Source organism: Ranitomeya variabilis, chromosome 4 (assembly GCF_051348905.1).
Source record: "Ranitomeya variabilis isolate aRanVar5 chromosome 4, aRanVar5.hap1, whole genome shotgun sequence".
Lineage (NCBI taxonomy): Eukaryota > Metazoa > Chordata > Amphibia > Anura > Dendrobatidae > Ranitomeya > Ranitomeya variabilis.
Window position 1 is genome coordinate 338,847,636 of NC_135235.1, and position 18,022 is coordinate 338,865,657.

The 18,022-nt window shown below is 43.7% G+C and overlaps 1 protein-coding gene across 12 annotated transcripts in view; it reads left to right on the plus strand.

Annotated features, from left to right (window-relative positions):
- The window catches only part of LOC143764741 (myosin-10-like), a 225,485-nt gene that overhangs the window by 144,676 nt on the left and 62,787 nt on the right, over nucleotides 1-18,022 (plus strand). For 11 of the 12 annotated variants that reach the window (XM_077250655.1, XM_077250661.1, XM_077250657.1 and 8 more), the window contains exons 3-5: nucleotides 5,356-5,512; nucleotides 9,099-9,126; nucleotides 10,801-10,903. In XM_077250655.1, the coding sequence (XP_077106770.1) occupies nucleotides 5,356-5,512; nucleotides 9,099-9,126; nucleotides 10,801-10,903 (288 nt within the window). Of the gene's footprint in view, nucleotides 1-5,355; nucleotides 5,513-9,098; nucleotides 9,127-10,800; nucleotides 10,904-14,866; nucleotides 14,897-18,022 lie in introns of all 12 variants that reach the window. The other variant, XM_077250666.1, reaches the window with a different exon arrangement.

An 18,022-nucleotide genomic window follows, 5' to 3' on the forward strand; every position in this document is an offset into this window, starting at 1 on the left:
AAAATCTGCAACGAAAAACATGAAAAAAAATTATGCTAATGTTCTACAAAAAACGCTGCATCTGAAAATGACCCTGTACATGTTTTATATCTGTTATTATCCATTGGGTTAAGACAGAAAGGAGTGTGGCCCAAAGGTGATAACAATCTAAGGCTATGTACACTCAGTCTTTTTGCAGAGTTATTGGAGCAGAAACTGAGCAGAGGTTTGGAAGAGTTTTCAGTTTTTGCTAAGGATTTGGAGAATTTTCATTCATTTTGTGCTACAAAACCTCCAAAAACGTAGTGTGCACAAAGCCTACAACAATGTCATTATATGGCATTCCTCCTGCCTCTGTCTTCCCACTCACATCTCACACACAGAATACACATAGAGCTACTGGACCGTGCAGACTGGTGAGGGAAAGCTACAGATGAAGACCACTGAAGAGAAAGCAAGCCTTCAGCTGTACAAGTAACAGACGTTGTCTTTGGAGCAGAACAATGAAGATCACAGTAGTTGTGAATCCCTGACATGATTCTTACCAGTGGTGCCAATGGCTGTAATGGAGTCCATTGGGTTTCTGTCATGGAGCTCGGCATTTTACTAGCCAACATAGTAGCCAACCCACACCAAGGCCTAGACGAAGATTGCCACCTCTGCCCTGGCCGTGTCCCCTGTTCTTCCAGTATCATGGTTATCTATATGCCTATGGCAAGATTAGTGAGTGACGGACCAAACAAGACATGTATTGCCCTAATGACCATCGTGTGCGCTGGGGCAGTGTGCTGGAGAAGACATCTGTGGGAACTGTATTGTGTCTGCCACTCTGATGTGTTAATGAGTATATGGCTCATATATTTCCCATGAGTAATAGTGGGAAGTGTCCTTTTCCATTTCTCATTAGAGAAGACATCATTATTGTGTCTGGCATTACTTTAATATTGTGATGCAGGCAGAGTAAGGCTTTATTACCATTATTATTAGCATTCTTATTACCATTAATCTTTCTGACTTGCCGGTGTTCTCATTAAGAGCAGGAAAGCCCCAGATTTCTTGGCACACGTGGAAATCAGACACAGTTTGTGATGTAGGCAGACGCCTCACATAACCCAGTGCCACAGGGTGTTATCTTATATGATGGTGGTTGTGTGGAGGCCAAAGCCTTAACAATCTACCAGTATGAGCCATTATGTTCCTCAGCAGGTGGTACAGTTCCCAAGCTGGCATTTGCCCCCAGGTTGTCCATGTGGTTTGTCCGTCCCTGCCATGTGTGTACACGGCCTGATACAATTTTCTAGGAAGCGTGCTCTCGTCTGGATGAGGTGATCATGGTATTAAGGCTGTGCCATCAGCATTCTATAGACCAGCACCATGTTATTTGCCTAGTGAGAGTCACTGGGGCCGGGCCTCACTCTCGAATGATCTGCCGGAGAAGCTGGAGCAGACGCCTGTAATTGTAGGAGTTGTTCCACCACTCGCTCTTTAGGAGACTTATGAGCGCTAGGTGTGGTCGCTTTGGCTTCTGCTGCAGGAAATTCATTTTGTTTCACTTCCTTTCCCATTTTATACCAGTGTTATTTCCTCAGCAGAGATGTCGTTGTAGTCTGCACATACATGGATGTGTGCTCTATTGTTGCACCCGCATGATTCATTTTCTTGTGATAAGAAAGAATTCCAGAAGAAACCGCTCTTTCCTCACGGACTCTGAACGTAGAACATGGACGTCCTTCTCCTGTCAGGCAGACCTTCCACAGCTTATGGCCTGCTCAGTGTAGCCCACTCCTACGAGCTTCAGTGAACATCATGGTATACTGCTTGCTGACAGTTTACCTGGCAGTTTGGCAGCTTCTATATCATATTATGTACATTGAGGTGCTCCCAGACTCCGGAAGCACAGTACTCTCATGACCAAAAAGCTTTGCACCTCATACACATTTTCTGCTCCAGTGGTTTTAGATCTTTTAGTCAGATGTTTCTATTGTTACTGAAGTACAATTATCAGCACCTCATGAGATTTTACACCTTTAGTCACAAATCCATCAAGTTTATGCAGAGACTCAATATTTACAGTGTTGATCCTTATTTTTTCCTCCGCCCTGACAGCTGGATGTCAGCTTCTTTCACACATCAGGTTTTGCCATCAGGCACAATCCAGCAAAATGTGAAAAAAACAGATCCAGCAAAAGTAGCCGCCGGATCCTTTTTTTTCTCATAGACTTGTATAAGCGCTGGATTGTTCCGGATGGCCTCACGTTTCATCTGTTTTTTGCCGTATCCGTCAAAAATTTGCTTTCCGGAGGCCAGAGAAAACGTACAGAGGAACTTTTTTGTGTGCGGCGATAAAACGCACAGCGATGGATCCGACGAAAAACTGATGAAACGGGAGGTGAAATGATGAATCCAGCAACCGATTTCCAGTTTTCTTCAAGAAATCTTGCATTTACCATTCTGGAAAAAGTCTCTCTCTCTCTCTCTGACAGATCATCGCAGGGCAGAACAGGCAGATAGTTAGAAATTACCTTGCCAGCAAGTTGTTAACCTCATAATAAAAAATATTTGGATAGCCCCTTTACGTTTATCACAGTTTGTGTGTTTTTGTTTGTACACTAGCTTTTTTGAGGATTGACCACAGGTTCTGAATGGGATTATGATCTGGGGAGTTTTCTGGCCATGGTTCCAAATCTCCATGTTTTCTTGACCAAGCCACTTAGTTATCACTTTTGGTTGTGGCATTGTGCTCCATTCATCATTCAGGAAGAAGCATTGTCCATTACCACATTGCTCCTGAGGGGAAATTGCTCTTGGAGGATGTTTAGATCCCATTCTTTATTCATTCCAGAGCATTTAGCCAAAATTGAGAGTGAGCCCCCTTCCTTGGATGAAAAGCCCCCACACGTGAATGGTCTCTGGGTGCAGAATGTCGGTCTGTCATTGATGTTTTTCTTGGAGAGAATCCTCTTTAGGAGACAGTCCTGGCACGCACCTTTAGTCTATGTGCAAACGTTGCGGATTTGGCTGCGGATCTGTAGCAGTTTTCCATGCGGTGTACCGTACCATGTAAAGCTATGGAAAACCAAATCCGCTGTGCCCATGCTGCGGAAAATTCCGTGCAGAAACGCAGCGGTTTATTTTCTGCAGCATGCCAATTCTTTGTGCGGATTCCGCAGCGTTTTACACCTCTTCCATTATAGGAATCCGCTGGTGTAAAAACGCAGGCGAAATCTGCACAAAATCCACAGAAAACCCGCAGGGATTCGCAGGTAAAATGCAGGTCATTCTACCTGCGGATTCTGCAGAATACGCGCTGAAAAATCTGCAATAGAATCCACAACGTGTGCACATACCTTCAGGGGCATCCTGAAGCCTTCTTAACAGCAATTTTTTGCTGTTTTTAACGATACGATCAGTGGCTGATTTAGGGGCAACTTCGCAAGCAGCAATGTCCATGCCTTTAAAGCCCTTTAGATAGATGATTTCAGGCACCAGCCCCTTTTAAAGTATCTGTCTGCTGTCATAGATCCTCAGCTTTGCAGATTGACATCAGCTGCTTTGCCTCCTAAGGGTATGTTTCCACTATCCGGATTGCTGGCGCTTTGGACGGAGTGTAAAACTCGCTCCGCCCAAAGCGCCGAACCCTTCTATACGCGCAGTGATTCCGGGTGTGTTCATTGCACACATCCGCAATCTCCGCACCCCATACATAGGGCCCTGTGTTTTACCTTGCGGCGATGGAGCGTCGCCGCAAGGTAAACAGACATGCTGCGATCTAAAAAGGCTCGCCGCATGTTCCGTAAACGCAGAGCCGCCGGGTGCGTGTTCGCACGCATAGTGGAGACGGGATTTCATAAAATCCTCTCCACTATGCTGTAACATCTGGACGCTGCGGGTTGAACGCTGTGGCTGTACACACAGCGTTCAATCCGCAGCTATTCCGGATGCTATCCAGCCTGTGGACACGCACCCTAACACGTTCTCCTGAGCTTACCAGAAGATCACTGACATGACTGAAGCAGCTCATTTTGTGGCACAAATGAAATTCATTGGGAATGGAGTTGTAGTGATTAATGCAATTTTCATGGCATGACTTTTCAGTTCATCAGATAACTCTTCATAACAATGTACTTAATGCAAATTGGCACTGTAAAAACTGAAGCAGCAAACTTTGTGAAAACCAGAATTTGTGTCACTATCAAAACTTTTGGCCAGGGCTGTGGAATCTGAGTCAGTCGTGGAGTCGGTGTCATGGAAATTGAGGAGTCGGAGGTTTGGCTTACCGACTCCACAGCCCTGCTTTTGGCCACAACTGTAGATAAGAATGGAGACTTAAAGTGCCAGATGATTCACGCTGATGCTGAAATTTCATAAAAATTGTGACTTTTCACATGGTTTTGCACAAATTACAGCTTTTGAAATCTGCTAAAGAGTACAGTCCTAGTGTTAGAAAAGAGCTCTAGACCAATGTGCCAAGTGTCTCATATTAATGTAAGATTTAGGCAAATGTGCACACGCTGCGGAAAAAAAACGGGCGGAAACGCTGCGTTGTTTATTCCACAGCATGTCAATTCTTTGTGCGGATTCCGCTGCGGTTTACACCTGCTACAAAATAGGAATCCGCAGGTGTAAAACCTCAGGTGGAATCCGCACAAAAACCACATAAAAACCATGGTAATTCCGCAGTAAATCCGCAGGTAATCCGCAGTGCGGTTTACCTGCGGATTTACAAAAACAGGTGCGGAAAAATCCGCAGACATCCCACCTACGTGTGCACATACCCTTAGTGCAAATCGAGACTTTACTGCAAAACTTCTGCACTACAAATCTATTTCCCACGCTGTTTTAAGACCGCTAGGACCTGTCTAGTATATGCAACTTTTTTTGTGACTTTATAGCATTGCAATTATCAATATTCTGCACTTCACTTAACCACATTCTCCTTTCTCATACTTTTTAAGTTTTGGCATAAGTGCTTAATAATAATGTTATACTGGCTTAAAATATTGATACATTTCACTGCAGTATTTAGTGCAAACATTAGGTGTAAGCCTAAGTTTACATGTATTTCTGAATGTATCTGATTACACAGGTACAGAACCTCTGGTGCAGCCACACATTGCAGGGAAAATCTGCAATCTACATTCACGGGTGCTGTGAATGTGAAATCCACACCAGGTCCATCTATGCTGCACACGTCGCTGTTTGTAATGGGTAAAATCTGCTGCAAAATGACCGTATTTCTGCAGCTGATTTTCCTCTTCAGATGCAGATACATTCAGGGAATTTAATTTACCAATCTGCGATTACTAGTCCAGGCTGAATGTACAACTCGCTGTATGCAGTCTGTTATTAATGGCAATATTTCCCCTCTACATCCAGACATATTCAGGTCTCTTCTGTGTTGTGATTAATCCGTACAAGAACCTGCCCATATATACGGAGCAAATAGTGGAAATGTATCGAGGAAAGAAACGGCATGAAATGCCTCCACATATATATGCAATATCAGAAGCCGCATACCGGAGCATGCTACAAGGTGAGACACAAAACAATGAGCAATTCTCTCACCCACCCGTCATATATTTTAATTGGTTAAGACTAGTGATGAGCGAGCGTGCTGGGATAAGGTGTTATCTGGGCATGCCCAAGTGCTAATAGAGGGTCTTCAGCGTGCTCGAATACTATGTTTGAGTCCCCGCGGCTGCATGACTTATGGCTGTTTGACAGCTGCAACACATACAGGGATTGCCTGTTTGTTAGGTAAACACCCTGCATGAGTTACAGCTGTCGCACAGCCATGAGACATGCAGCCGTTGGGACTCGAACAGAGTATTAGAGCACAGTGAAGATACTCTATTAGGACATGAGCATGCTCAGATAACACCTCATCTGAGCACGCTCGCTCATCACTAGTTAAGACCCTATCGAGCCATTGTTTTCTCCCATCTCTTCCACGTAATAAAGAGCTGTTAATATTTCTGGTGGTTCTCAGACCTGCGCACATGTGGGATGAAGGTGTGATCTTGGGGGCAGCATTTGCCTGGATTTCTTATGTACAGTCCAACTAAAGAACATAAAGGCTTTCTTTTCCCGTAGATTTGATAGAAATAGACGTAACGAGCCGTTACAAAGGCACACTATTAAAGAGGTTGTCCAGGAGGTTTAGATTAATGGCCAGATACTGTAGCTCCAGCTGTTATTGAGTCAGTAGAGGGTGGATGTGCAGTCCCCGGATGTGTCAGACCCCCACGATCAGCTATTCATCGCCTATCCTAAGGATAGGCCATCAATAGAAAATTCTCAGACAACCCCTTTAACCTCTGTATCAGTGGCTCTAGAGCTCTGAATGCGTAGTTGCTTCTCATAACCATTTATTTGGTTCCTTGCCTGATGAAGGGGCTTCTATGCTATATCACATTTCTGGTCAGCCAGTAACATATCACTTCTCTAATGCTTTTGTTTTTTTTTAACAAAAATAAGGAACATCACATGACTTTTTTTTGAGGCTTTTAGGAGGTAAAATGTGTCCTTATTGAGAGCACCAAGTCAGGAAAGGGAGACCTGTAGGCCATGCAATGCCCCCTGGGAATTACCGTAACATTTGCAAATAGCCTCTTCAGAGAGCAATGTAACACAGAATCTGGCGCCATCTACTGGAGTTAGCAAGCTTAAAAGTCAATACTGACCCCTTATACGTCCCTGCCAAATGACTTGGGAAGGAAAGCCAAGTGATAAGACCATGCCCTTTATCTAGTTACATTCTATAATGTCCATTTATAGCATAGGCCGCTAAACAAAGTATGAAGCGGGCTCAGGAGCTGATCCTACTTCATGGCAGCAGGTGTAGCTGTGTTACCTAGCCAGCATCTATCTGCCTGTGAGTACAGAAACCAAAGCATGCTCCAATCACAGTACCTTAACCACTTCACTACTGCTATTAATTACTTACAGCAGCATTTGAAAGGGTGTTTCCATCTCCAAGATCCTATTCCAATGTGTAGTAGATTTAAGCATCATAATAATAGCAAATACCTCCAATTAGAAATATTACCATTACCATTGACCCAAAGAAGTGTGCCATAGGGAACAAGAAGGGAAACTACTTGGGCTACATCGTCGGAAAAGGCAAAGTAAAGCCGCAAGTTAATAAGGAGGAGGTAATCCAAAATTGTCCCAAACTGGTCTCCAAGAAACAGGTTCAGGCATTTCTAGGAAGGTGGGATACTTTCAGCAGGATATCCCGAATGTCACCGTGACAGCCGCTCCCCTGACCGATTTTCTTAAGGGCCCGAAGACGTCAATGGCCAAGTGGTCTCTTGAAGCAGAAATGAAGTTCCAAGAGTTGAAACTTCGGGCTACAAGACTTCAACTTTCATGTGGACCACAGGCCTGGGAAGCTGCACGGTAACGCAGATGCCCTGTCTAGACTTCCCTGTTTGGTTACTGAAGGTGCTAAAACCACCAGCTTTGGGCAGAGGGGAAGGATATATGACAAAGTCACTGGCAAAGTACTAGAGGGCAGATATGAACCACTAAGGTTGTTAGCGTCAGTAATATAATCCTAGGAAAAATCATCCAGCACACTAAGTGATGAGAGGGGTTAATCATCCATGTTTAGTGCTAGGATGATTGGACAGCTGTAGAATGAAAGGAGTCCAGAGGATGAATACCCAGCTTCCTGGAGCATTTGGGTGTGGGTGGGTCTGGAGGTGCAAGCTCTGCACATGTGCTTTTGTGGTAAGGAAAGATGGAGGTATGGAGATTGCAGGTCTCTTGGATTGAATGTCCTTTTGATAAAGGACATGGAAGCTGGAATCTAAGCAAAGTGGGCTAGCCAGCACCATTGTATGGACTTGTTTCTTTGTTTTACGTTCTGCCGGACAAACACTTTATTTATGTTTCCTGGTGACGTGGTTTATGAGGATTGCAATAAACCAGACGGACTTTAGATAGAAACGGTTCCTAAAACCTGGAACCAAAATTCAGATCCATTAAAAAGCCTCTCAGCATTATCTGTACTGGAGCCTGCTGGCCGAGTTTCACATCACCGAGGCTAGGCACCTCAGTGACACGTATACTTCATCCAGGACGTGTCCGGCTGCAACCTTACAATGTGTGCAAAAGTTTACATAATCACCCTTTTCCCTGCTCAATAAAAAAATTAAAAAAATTACAAAAAATAAACATATTTCATGTTGATATTAAAAAGTCTAATCTTTAAAAATATAAAATGATTTAAACCATATGTTGAACAGCAACAAAAAGAAAAATATTGTAACTCAAGTATTGCCATTTTTTGTTGCCCACATTTCCCCCCAAAATGCAATAAAACATATCAAACTGTCATATGTAACCCCAAATAGTATCAATAAAAATGTCAGCTCAAGGCACAAGTATCAAGCTTTTATCCAACTCCAATCATGGAAAAAGAAAAAGAAAAAAGTTCTGAATCTCGGAGATTTGCAACATGATCATTGTTTTTTATTTATTTATTTAGTTTCAGAATATGTTTTGCTAATAATAATAATAATAATAATAATAATAAAGACTGGATCATTTTTGCATTACCATAATGAAGCTGACCTGAAGAATCATGTTGCAAGGTCATTTTTGAATGAAGTCCATAAAAATAACACAAACAATGTTAAAGGCGCAAAAACATAAAAATGCCATCTGGTTAAAGGGTAGATATTGACTTTTAGGATTGCTACCTCCAGTAGGTGGATGTAGAGTCCCTGCTCCCTTCCTCTATGAAGAGGCTGTTCGCATGGACATTACTGACAGCATAGGGCACAATATTTTTGCCGTACAGCATGGCACCATCAGTTTAGTCTCATATGATGGGGCCCTGAGCCATGGACACGGTTATGTAGGTCACATCAGATCCGTGGATCATTATGTCCAGACTGACAAGTAAAGCCAAAGACTTATTGCAGGATATTAATCTTGCACCATCTACTGTAGCCTCACACCCACATCACAAACACGAGACTGCAAATATTGCACAGCTTCATGATTGCCTCACCCAAGAACAAATCAACCTGTGGCAAATAATGAATAATATTGGCATTTGTAATGGCCTGTTTATTTATTTACCTGTGTCTTTTATTTCTTCCCTCTAGATCGGGAGGATCAGTCAATTCTGTGCACGTGAGTGACGATTCCTACCACATGTTGCATTATGATGTCTAGGACAGGCTTGTGGTAGCTGCTTACTCTGTTATGTTCTTCTTCATGTTTTTACCTTACCTGAGCTCTAATTGAGGGTTTTTGTTTTGTTTGTTTTAGTTTTTTTTTTTTCATTTTTTGTGCTGATGTGGATTACAGCCCATATTATAGCCGAGGACTACCGTATTTTTCGGACTATAAGACGCACTTTTTCCTCCAAAAAGTGAAGGAAAATGGGTGTTGCGTCTTACAGTCCGGATGTCCCTAATCTGGCTGAGGTGGGGGAGCAGCAGCAGGTTACAGTAGGCTGGAACCAGCTGCTGCAGCTAACTCCTGTGCCCGCTGCTAAAGAGAAATGAATATTCACTCCATTCCACTCCCATGGGCGTGGAAATGAGTGAATATTCATTCCTCTTTAATAGAGAGCACAGTGTCAGCCGCAGCAGCCGGCTTCTTGCAGCTTCCAGGTTTTCTAGTGTGCCGGCAACTTAAGGCAATGAATATTCACTCCATTCTCCTCCCATAGGCGTGGAATGCAATGAATATTCCTTCCCTTTAGTAGCGGCACATGTGACAGCCCGGCAGCATCAGGAACCCGGCGGCTATGGCTTACACTGCTCGCTAAAGAGCAATGAATACTCGCTGCGCTCCACGGACATAGTCCCAGTGTGGAGAGCAGTGAGTATTCCGGCAGCGGTCCTCAGCGGCTTGTAGGCAGCGCATGATGCCACGCGCTGCTTACAAGCATAAAGCAGCTGCTGGCACCAGAGCAGGACGCTACGAGGGCACACAGGGAAGGGTTTTTTTCTGTTGGGGGCCATGCATACCAGGATAAGGATGGGGCCATGTATACCAGGACAGAGATGAGGGCCATGCATACCAGGATAGAGATTTGGGCCATGTATACCAGGATGGAAATGGCCACCCTGCATACCAGGATAAGGATCGTACCATGCATTACATAATAAGGAAGGGGCCATGTGTACCAGGATAGGGATGGTACCATGCACACCGGGATAAGAATGGGTCTCTGCATATCAGGATGGGGGCCAATCATACCAGGATAGGAATGGGGCCATGCATACCAAGATGGGGATGAGAGGGCCATGTATACCAGGACATAGATGGGGGGCCTGCATGCCAGGATAGGGATAAGGAAGCCATGCATACCCTGATGTGGGATATTAAGTATAGAATTAATCACGTTTTTTGCTTCAATTTTTTTTTATTTCCTCCTCTAAATCCTTGGTGTGTCTTATAGTTCGAAACATACAGTACATTTATTAGGCTTATTGTGATTGGAAATGATTGTTCTTGGGGACGAGGTGCCAGCAATAAATGCTGTGCGGGTTCAGCTATGAAGCATGCACATTTATAAGTGTAGCTCCATGGTAAATACAGGCTGAGAATCCGTGGAAGAAGTAAAACAATGTAGTCATTTCCTGTGTGTCCAGAGGAACCACAAGTAGAGACCAGTAGGGAACCCAGGAAACATTGGATCAGCTGGTGGTCTGATAGGGTATTACTTATTTTGTATGCTATTCTGACCCTTTAAAAAGATTTCAAAATGGATAACCCTTTTAAGGGAATCTGGGGTATAAGTTACACTCATGGATTTATTATTTCACCTGTTTTGCTTATGTTTTGTATATGCAGTGGAGAATCGGGGGCTGGAAAAACCGAGAACACGAAGAAAGTGATCCAGTACCTGGCTCACGTGGCCTCTTCACACAAGGGCCGTAAAGAGCACACCGCGCCGGTAAGAGCTCTGTGTGTGGCTGTGTTACCAGTAATGTAGATAGCAGACGCACTCCACCACAAATGCTGACAGTAATTACATATTACATGACCATTACAAAATTACCTAAGCCCAAGGTAACGTGAAGATTTCATAGGATTAAGCCTGCTTCCCTAGTGGTGCACTGCAGTCCTAACATCACTGCAATCAGTATACTGTGGCCTCTTTCACGCGTCCTGATATTTCCAGTACAGGAAAAACACATGCCGGAGATGTCCGTGTGTACATGTGTGTCATACTTGTGGCATACGTGTGGCAACCGTGTGCCGCCTGTGTGTCGCATCAGTAGCACACGTACTGGCTCCTGGGAAGCAGCGGTACATTCAGCGTTGTTCCCCACTGCCGGGAGCTGAAGACTGCTCTCCTCTTTCTCCCCTGCTTGCACTGAGATCAGCGCTAGCAGGGAACAATGTCGAGAATTATATTCAACTCATAACAGCGAGAGCAGGCTGTGGCTGGCTGGTGGGAGTATTCATCAGCTGCCGTCTGTGCTATAAATAAATAGGGTTCCCCTGTATTTTTGATAACCAGCCAGGCAAAAATGACAGCTGTTGACTTCAACCCTCAGCTGTCAGTTTCAGCAAGGCTGGTTATCAAGAATAGAGGGGTCCCCACGTTGTTTTTTTTAAATTAATAAATAATTTAAAAAAACGACGTGGGATCCCCTTCATTTTTGACAACCAGCCTTGCTAAAGCAGACTGCTGGGTGATGGTATTCTCAGGCTGTTAAGGGCCATGGATATTGACCCCTCCAGCCTAAAAGTAGCAGCCCGCAGCCGCCCAAAAAAGGCACAACTATTTGATGCCCCAATTCTGGCGCTTTGCCTGACTCTTCCCACTTGCCCTTTGGTGGTGGCAAATGGGGTTCATATTTGTGGGGTTGATGTCACTTTTGTATTGTCTGGTGACATCAAGCCCATGAGTTAGTAATGGAGAGGCATCTATTAGACACCTATCCATTACTAATCCTATAGTTGTATAGTAAATAAAGACACAGCCAGAATAAAGTCTTTCATGTGAAGTATAAACAAAACACACTTTTCCATTTTTATTTAAAAATAACAGTTATACTTACCTAACGCCATTGAATCCCTCTTCTCCTGTAATAAAACAAAAAAAAAACAACAACACTATCCCTCACCTGTCCGACATTCTGTCCCACGCCGTAATCCATGTCTAGGGATGAATAGTTTTGAACCTGGATGGTGCAAAGATGCGACCAAGTCCACACACGGTCGGTAGAAACACACTAACGTGCGCAGACCCATTCACATGTCCCATTCACTTTTATGTGTGTAAGTGTCTCTGGTATGTGTGAAAACTGTCACCACATGTACCAGACACACTGACATCTGAAACAACAGGCCTTAATATAGAACCTTTAAAGGGAACCTGTCACTCCCAAAATCGAAGATGAGCTAAGCCCACCGGCATCAGGGGCTTATCTACAGCATTCTGTAATGGTGTAGGTAAGCCCCCGATGTATCCTGAAAGATGAGAAAAAGAGGTTATATTATACTCACCCAGGGGCGGTCCGGTCCGCTCCGGGGCCTCCCATCTTCTTACGATGTCGTCCTTTTCTTCCTGCTCCGGCTCCGGCGTACTTTGTCTGTCCTGTTGAGGGCAGAGCAAAGTACTGCAGTGCGCAGGCACCAGGCCTCTCTGACCTTTCCCGGCACCTGCGCACTGCAGTACTTTGCTCTACCCTCAACAGGACATATAAAATACGACTGCGGCGGAGCCGCAGTGTGAAGACAAGAAGAGGACGTTATCGTAAGAAGATGGGAGGCCCCGGACCGGACCACAGCGGGGACCGCCCCTGGGTGAGTATAATATAACATGTTTTTCTCATCTTTTAGGATACATCGGGGGCTTAGCTACAGCATTACAGAATGCTGTAGATAAGCCTCTGATGCCGATGGGCTTAGCTTCGATTTTGGGGGTGACAGGTTCCCTTTAAAGGGAGGTTGTCATTGCTTTAGGATTAATCAGTGATCCCCTCTATATTATAGGATATATCAGTGATCCTTTATATTATAGGATTAATCAGTGATCCTCTATATTATAGAATTAATTAGTGACCCCCGCTATATTTTATTTGACCTTCCCCGATACATAAAATCTGCTTTCATTGCACATATATAATATATACTGATATACTTTCATTGTGTAATCTGTCCCTCTATGAACACTGTCCCCGGATCCTGCATCTCCACCGCTGACTGCTTGGATAAGGGGGAGGGTTTCCGCTCTTTCACTGTGAGGACACATTGCCAGTGTTGTGTAGGAAGGGTGCTGGCTGGAGGCTCATTTTGCTATGTAAGCCATACCCCTCCTGTCACAAGTGTCACTGTAACAGAGGAGAGGACTGGTTTAGCTATTGGCTAAAGATACTGTAGCACACTGCTCCGGAGGCGGAGAAGGCTGTCCTGTCTGGAGGAGACAGCAGGAGCGGGGCTGGGAGCAGGACGCTGACGTGCCTTAGTCAGTTGTACTATATATATATTTTGGTTTTATACATAAAAACACTACTTGTAGGTTACTGTCCTAAAAAAGCTTATATTGTCCTGGGGAACTGATAGAAACAGCCATATTATGGAGTGCACACACCGCTCCGTCCTCCTTAGGCTACTTTCACACTAGCATCGTGCACTGCACGTCGCTGTGCGTCGTTTTGGAGAAAAAACGCATCCTGCAAAAGTGCTTGCAGGATGCATTTTTTCTCCATAGACTTTTATTAGCGACGCAGTGCGACGCATTGCCACACATTGCAACCGTCGTGCAACGGTTGCGTCGGACCGTCGCCACCAAAAAACGTTACATGTAACGTTTTTTGGTGCGTCGTCTGCAGCATTTCCGACCGCGCATGCGTGGCCGGAACTCCGCCCCCTCCTCCCCGCACCTCACAACTAGGCAGCGGATGCGTTGAAAAACAGCATCCGCTGCCCCCGTTGTGTGGCGCTTCCACAGCTAGCGTCGGTGCGCCGCAACGTCGCATAGCGACGTGCAGCGCACGACGCTAGTGTGAAAGTAGCCTTACTGGAAATTATGGTGGCTGGAGGCAGTGGGATCCTGTACCCATGTGCACATCCTCATAGGCTGCATAGAATTAAAGCGTTTGACAGCCCCTTCTGAATCCCCGTGTTTTTACCCCAGCAAAATAATAACACTAATACTCACCTCTGGTGCCATTCCACGAATGTCTGCACTGACTAAACGGAGATCGTGTGACTTAATGGACATCACTGACATCTGGAGGGGCCGAGAGGGCAGCAGCAGCTCTGGCTTCCTCCCAATGTTTTGATTTCTCTGAAGGAGAGGAGCGTGCAGCCAGTTCTGATTGGCTGCAGGGCTCTCTTGACATAATGTCACGTGATCCCCGGGAGAGCCAGTGCTGACAATAATGGAGGTGAGTATAGGTGTTATGTTACTGGGGCGTAACATAGGGATTTAGAAGGATTTGTGAGTAGTGGACAAAGCCTTTAAATAGCATCCCATAAAATTACTTGAATGATGTCAGAAATATAATTGGGGTCCAAGAGGACCAGAACCCACCTCTGTTGTATGTTATTGGTGATATATGGAAAGCGCCCAGTGTGACAACATGCACGCCCAATAAATGTATGATCTTTATGTTGGTTCAGTAAAAGGTTTACCAGCCGGCATAGACTCCGGGTTCTTCTGGGACGAGTCCCCCAGACCAGACCGCAAACATGAAAACATCTCACATGTAAACAGTAATTCCTTTTTGATTTCCTATGTCCGCACTTCTCACAGGTAGATCACACACGTTGCATGGTATTTGGTGTACCTTAGTATGACGCTGTGCATAGCCATGATGCAGCCCACATTGTAGTGCAATGCTCTGCCGTCTCGGCTACTAACAGTCTTTGTTGATTATCTTGTGCACTTTACTAATACCAGATGGAATCTTACAAATCCGTCAAACAGAAGGCAAGTGGAGATTGTGTGCACCCTGCATGACCCGTGTAATGCATGTTTTAGCACCCTGTAGCCGTATCACTGTGCCACCAATATCCGCTCACTAGTTTAGCAGCGTAGAATTATTTTACATGGACGTTCCTAGATATGAAGCTAACACAGGATACTTACTGAATACTACCTATGGGGTAAGTCAAACGTTTGGAACATGATTACAGCTTTGGCGATGTGTTCAGATCGTCAGCTTTTATGATGACAGAGCCAGGATAGTGTGTGTTTATGTGCTGACTTCTAGTGATGAGAGGACGCTAGCTCTGCTGGCATTGCCTCCCTATAAACTGATATACTCCGTGAAGCACAAAGTGCACAGGAACCCAGTAAAGCAAGAATTGGCACAGCCAGAGAGAGGTGTGTGCTCTGTATATTCCCAGGTTATCTCCCCAACAACTAGGGGTGCCACACAAATTAGGATCACTGGACGCAGAGATCTTGGGGCCGGCTCATCACTTCAGGACTTTAGGCTTCTATTTTAGTGTTCTGTTATTCTCTGACTTTTTGCACTAAATTCATACAAATGGCACATGTGGTTCATGAATTTGACACAAATCCAAAATGGTCCTTTTTTCCTGTCTTTAACCCTTTTTTGCAATTATTTAGCTCAAAAGGTTGCAAAAATTGTGGAACCTTTTCTTTCTTTTTTTAAATTTGTTTATTAAACAGCAGGAAAAAGATGAAACACACATTCTTTACATATAGCCAAGCCAACACAATCACACCATGTCATATTAATGAAGAAAATATAAATGTATACAAAAAAAGGGGAAACATTTTCCTTGGTGCAAAACTGGTTATTTAGGCCCGGTCTAATAAAACTTAAACTATTATGTTATGTTTCGAATATTTGCATTAAAACCTTAATAAAACCTAAATAAAAGAAAAAAAAGAACCACAAAACCTTAACTTGCTGCCAATAACCATCCCCACCACAGCAATTATTTGATAGTGAATCAAGGCGCGAGTCAATGCATGTTTCACCCCCACCACTTATCATGACGGAAGCAAGCTATCTGACACGTATCGACATAGTGGAATATGATGAATTCCAAACATCCCAGATCCTATTAAACTTTCCTAGACAGCCCCTATTTTGGTATAAAGTTCGTTCATAAGGTATAATTCAATTTATTAAATCAATCCAGGCCCTGAGAGACGGGTGAGTGCCCCCCATCCAGCACAAAGTGGAACCTTTTCTTGCATATATGAGATCACACCAAGGGGGAAACTGGATTTGCGGCAAATTTTTGCCATTCTTCTAACAATCACAAATGATGAATTGGGCAAAACATCTGGAAAACAATAACCTATGCCCACAATCTTACACAAAGAAAATGACAGATGAACACTTTAAAATAGACTTAAAAAAGTCACAAATGGAAAGATAAATTGGGTGGAAACGCAAAAAAGCATAACACATCAAAAACTCAACTAAAAAAATAAAAAATGTGATATTGATTGGTACCTCTAGTGTATACTGTATATCTAGAGGTGGGAACGTGTTTTTGGTGGCTCCTCACTTTTGACTTACCCTGAGTTTAGCATCATTTAGTTCTTAATTAATTTGATAATGATTATACTGACTATGGGAAACTATTATGCTTTTAAATGAGGCATAAATGTATATATTCATGTATGTAGAAATAGGTATATTAGATAGTTGAGAGATCTTTGTAATGACTGTGGATAGTTTCTAATACAGTGAAATAGCATTTATGCCCTGCATACTACCCCAAAGTATGCCAGACAGAATGCATCCAGCTCTGTGGCCTATGGCCATGTCTTGTGTATGTCAGAGATCTTTGGTGTTCCCACCCATTAGGGCATAGCCTGTGTAATAGATAACGCTGGTCTCAGTAGACGTGGACACTCATGAAAGGAGACAGAATAAAAATTGATGCCTTTGAGCGTTTGTGCTAGAGAAGACTTCTACAAAATCCCATGCACAGCTAGGATGACCAACAAAGATGTTCTTGACCATATAAACCCAGAGCTATTCCTGGAAAAAAAGAATAACTAACACAAAGTGAGATGGTGTTTGTACAAGTGATGAAGGCCGATCCATAGAAGAGATGCTCCTCAGAATGGTCTCTGGTAAAAGAAAGCGGGAGAACAAAGTGTCCGTGACTGTCTACCATCAAGAATGACATGGAAATAAACGTCAAGCATTTACAAGAAACTGGAAAACAAGGAAACCTGCTGAATTTTGTCCTACAGTGTATCCGAAGGTGAAACACGACTAAATGGATAAATCAGAATAAATGAGAGAATCTCCTATAGAGATGAAAGTCTGGCCTGAGGTGGCCATCAGAATTAAACTTTCATTTTAACATAAAAAACGGATCCATTGCATAACCGATGCAAATGAAAGCAGATGGACCCCATGGATTATTATGGGGTCTGCCAGGGTTTCATCATGTCCATTTATTGCAACATAAGAAAAGCTTCTGCATGCCACGCTTTTACGTCTGTTCATTAAATGGACATGTAACAGGCCCAGTCTCCATAATAATCACTGAGGTCTCTTTGCCTCCATTTACATCAGTTACGTGACACATCTGGTTTTGACATTAATATATAATTTGTTCCAAAAAACATAACAGACAAATAGTATATTAAAGCACAGGTGTGAACATAGCCGAACAAAGACATAATATAAAAAAGTATAAAGACAAAAATTAACATAAAAGCAAAAGTGTACTATGGACTTCCAACAATAATCCTCAATAACACGAGAAACAATCAGCTGCCTGCATATAAGCAGAAGGTGATATGTAATACCAGGTATGCTGTATCCATCCAGTGATGGGCGGCTCAGAAGTGACCCCATGCTGGGCCAGAATAGATGTAATATGACGTAAGCAGTGGTCGAGCGGAGAGCCGTGCCTCTTTGGCTCCCGGGCACAGTTTTGCCGCAGTTTCCGTGAAGTGTTTAGATGTAGACTGGAGTCAGACATGCTGTATTTGATGTCGTTTTTAAGCCAAAGCCGGGATTCACAAGAAATAAGAAATCAGTAAGAAAGGATTTCGACTTCCCATTCCTGCTTGATCGATTTCTAACTTCGGCTCAAAAAAATCTCCATC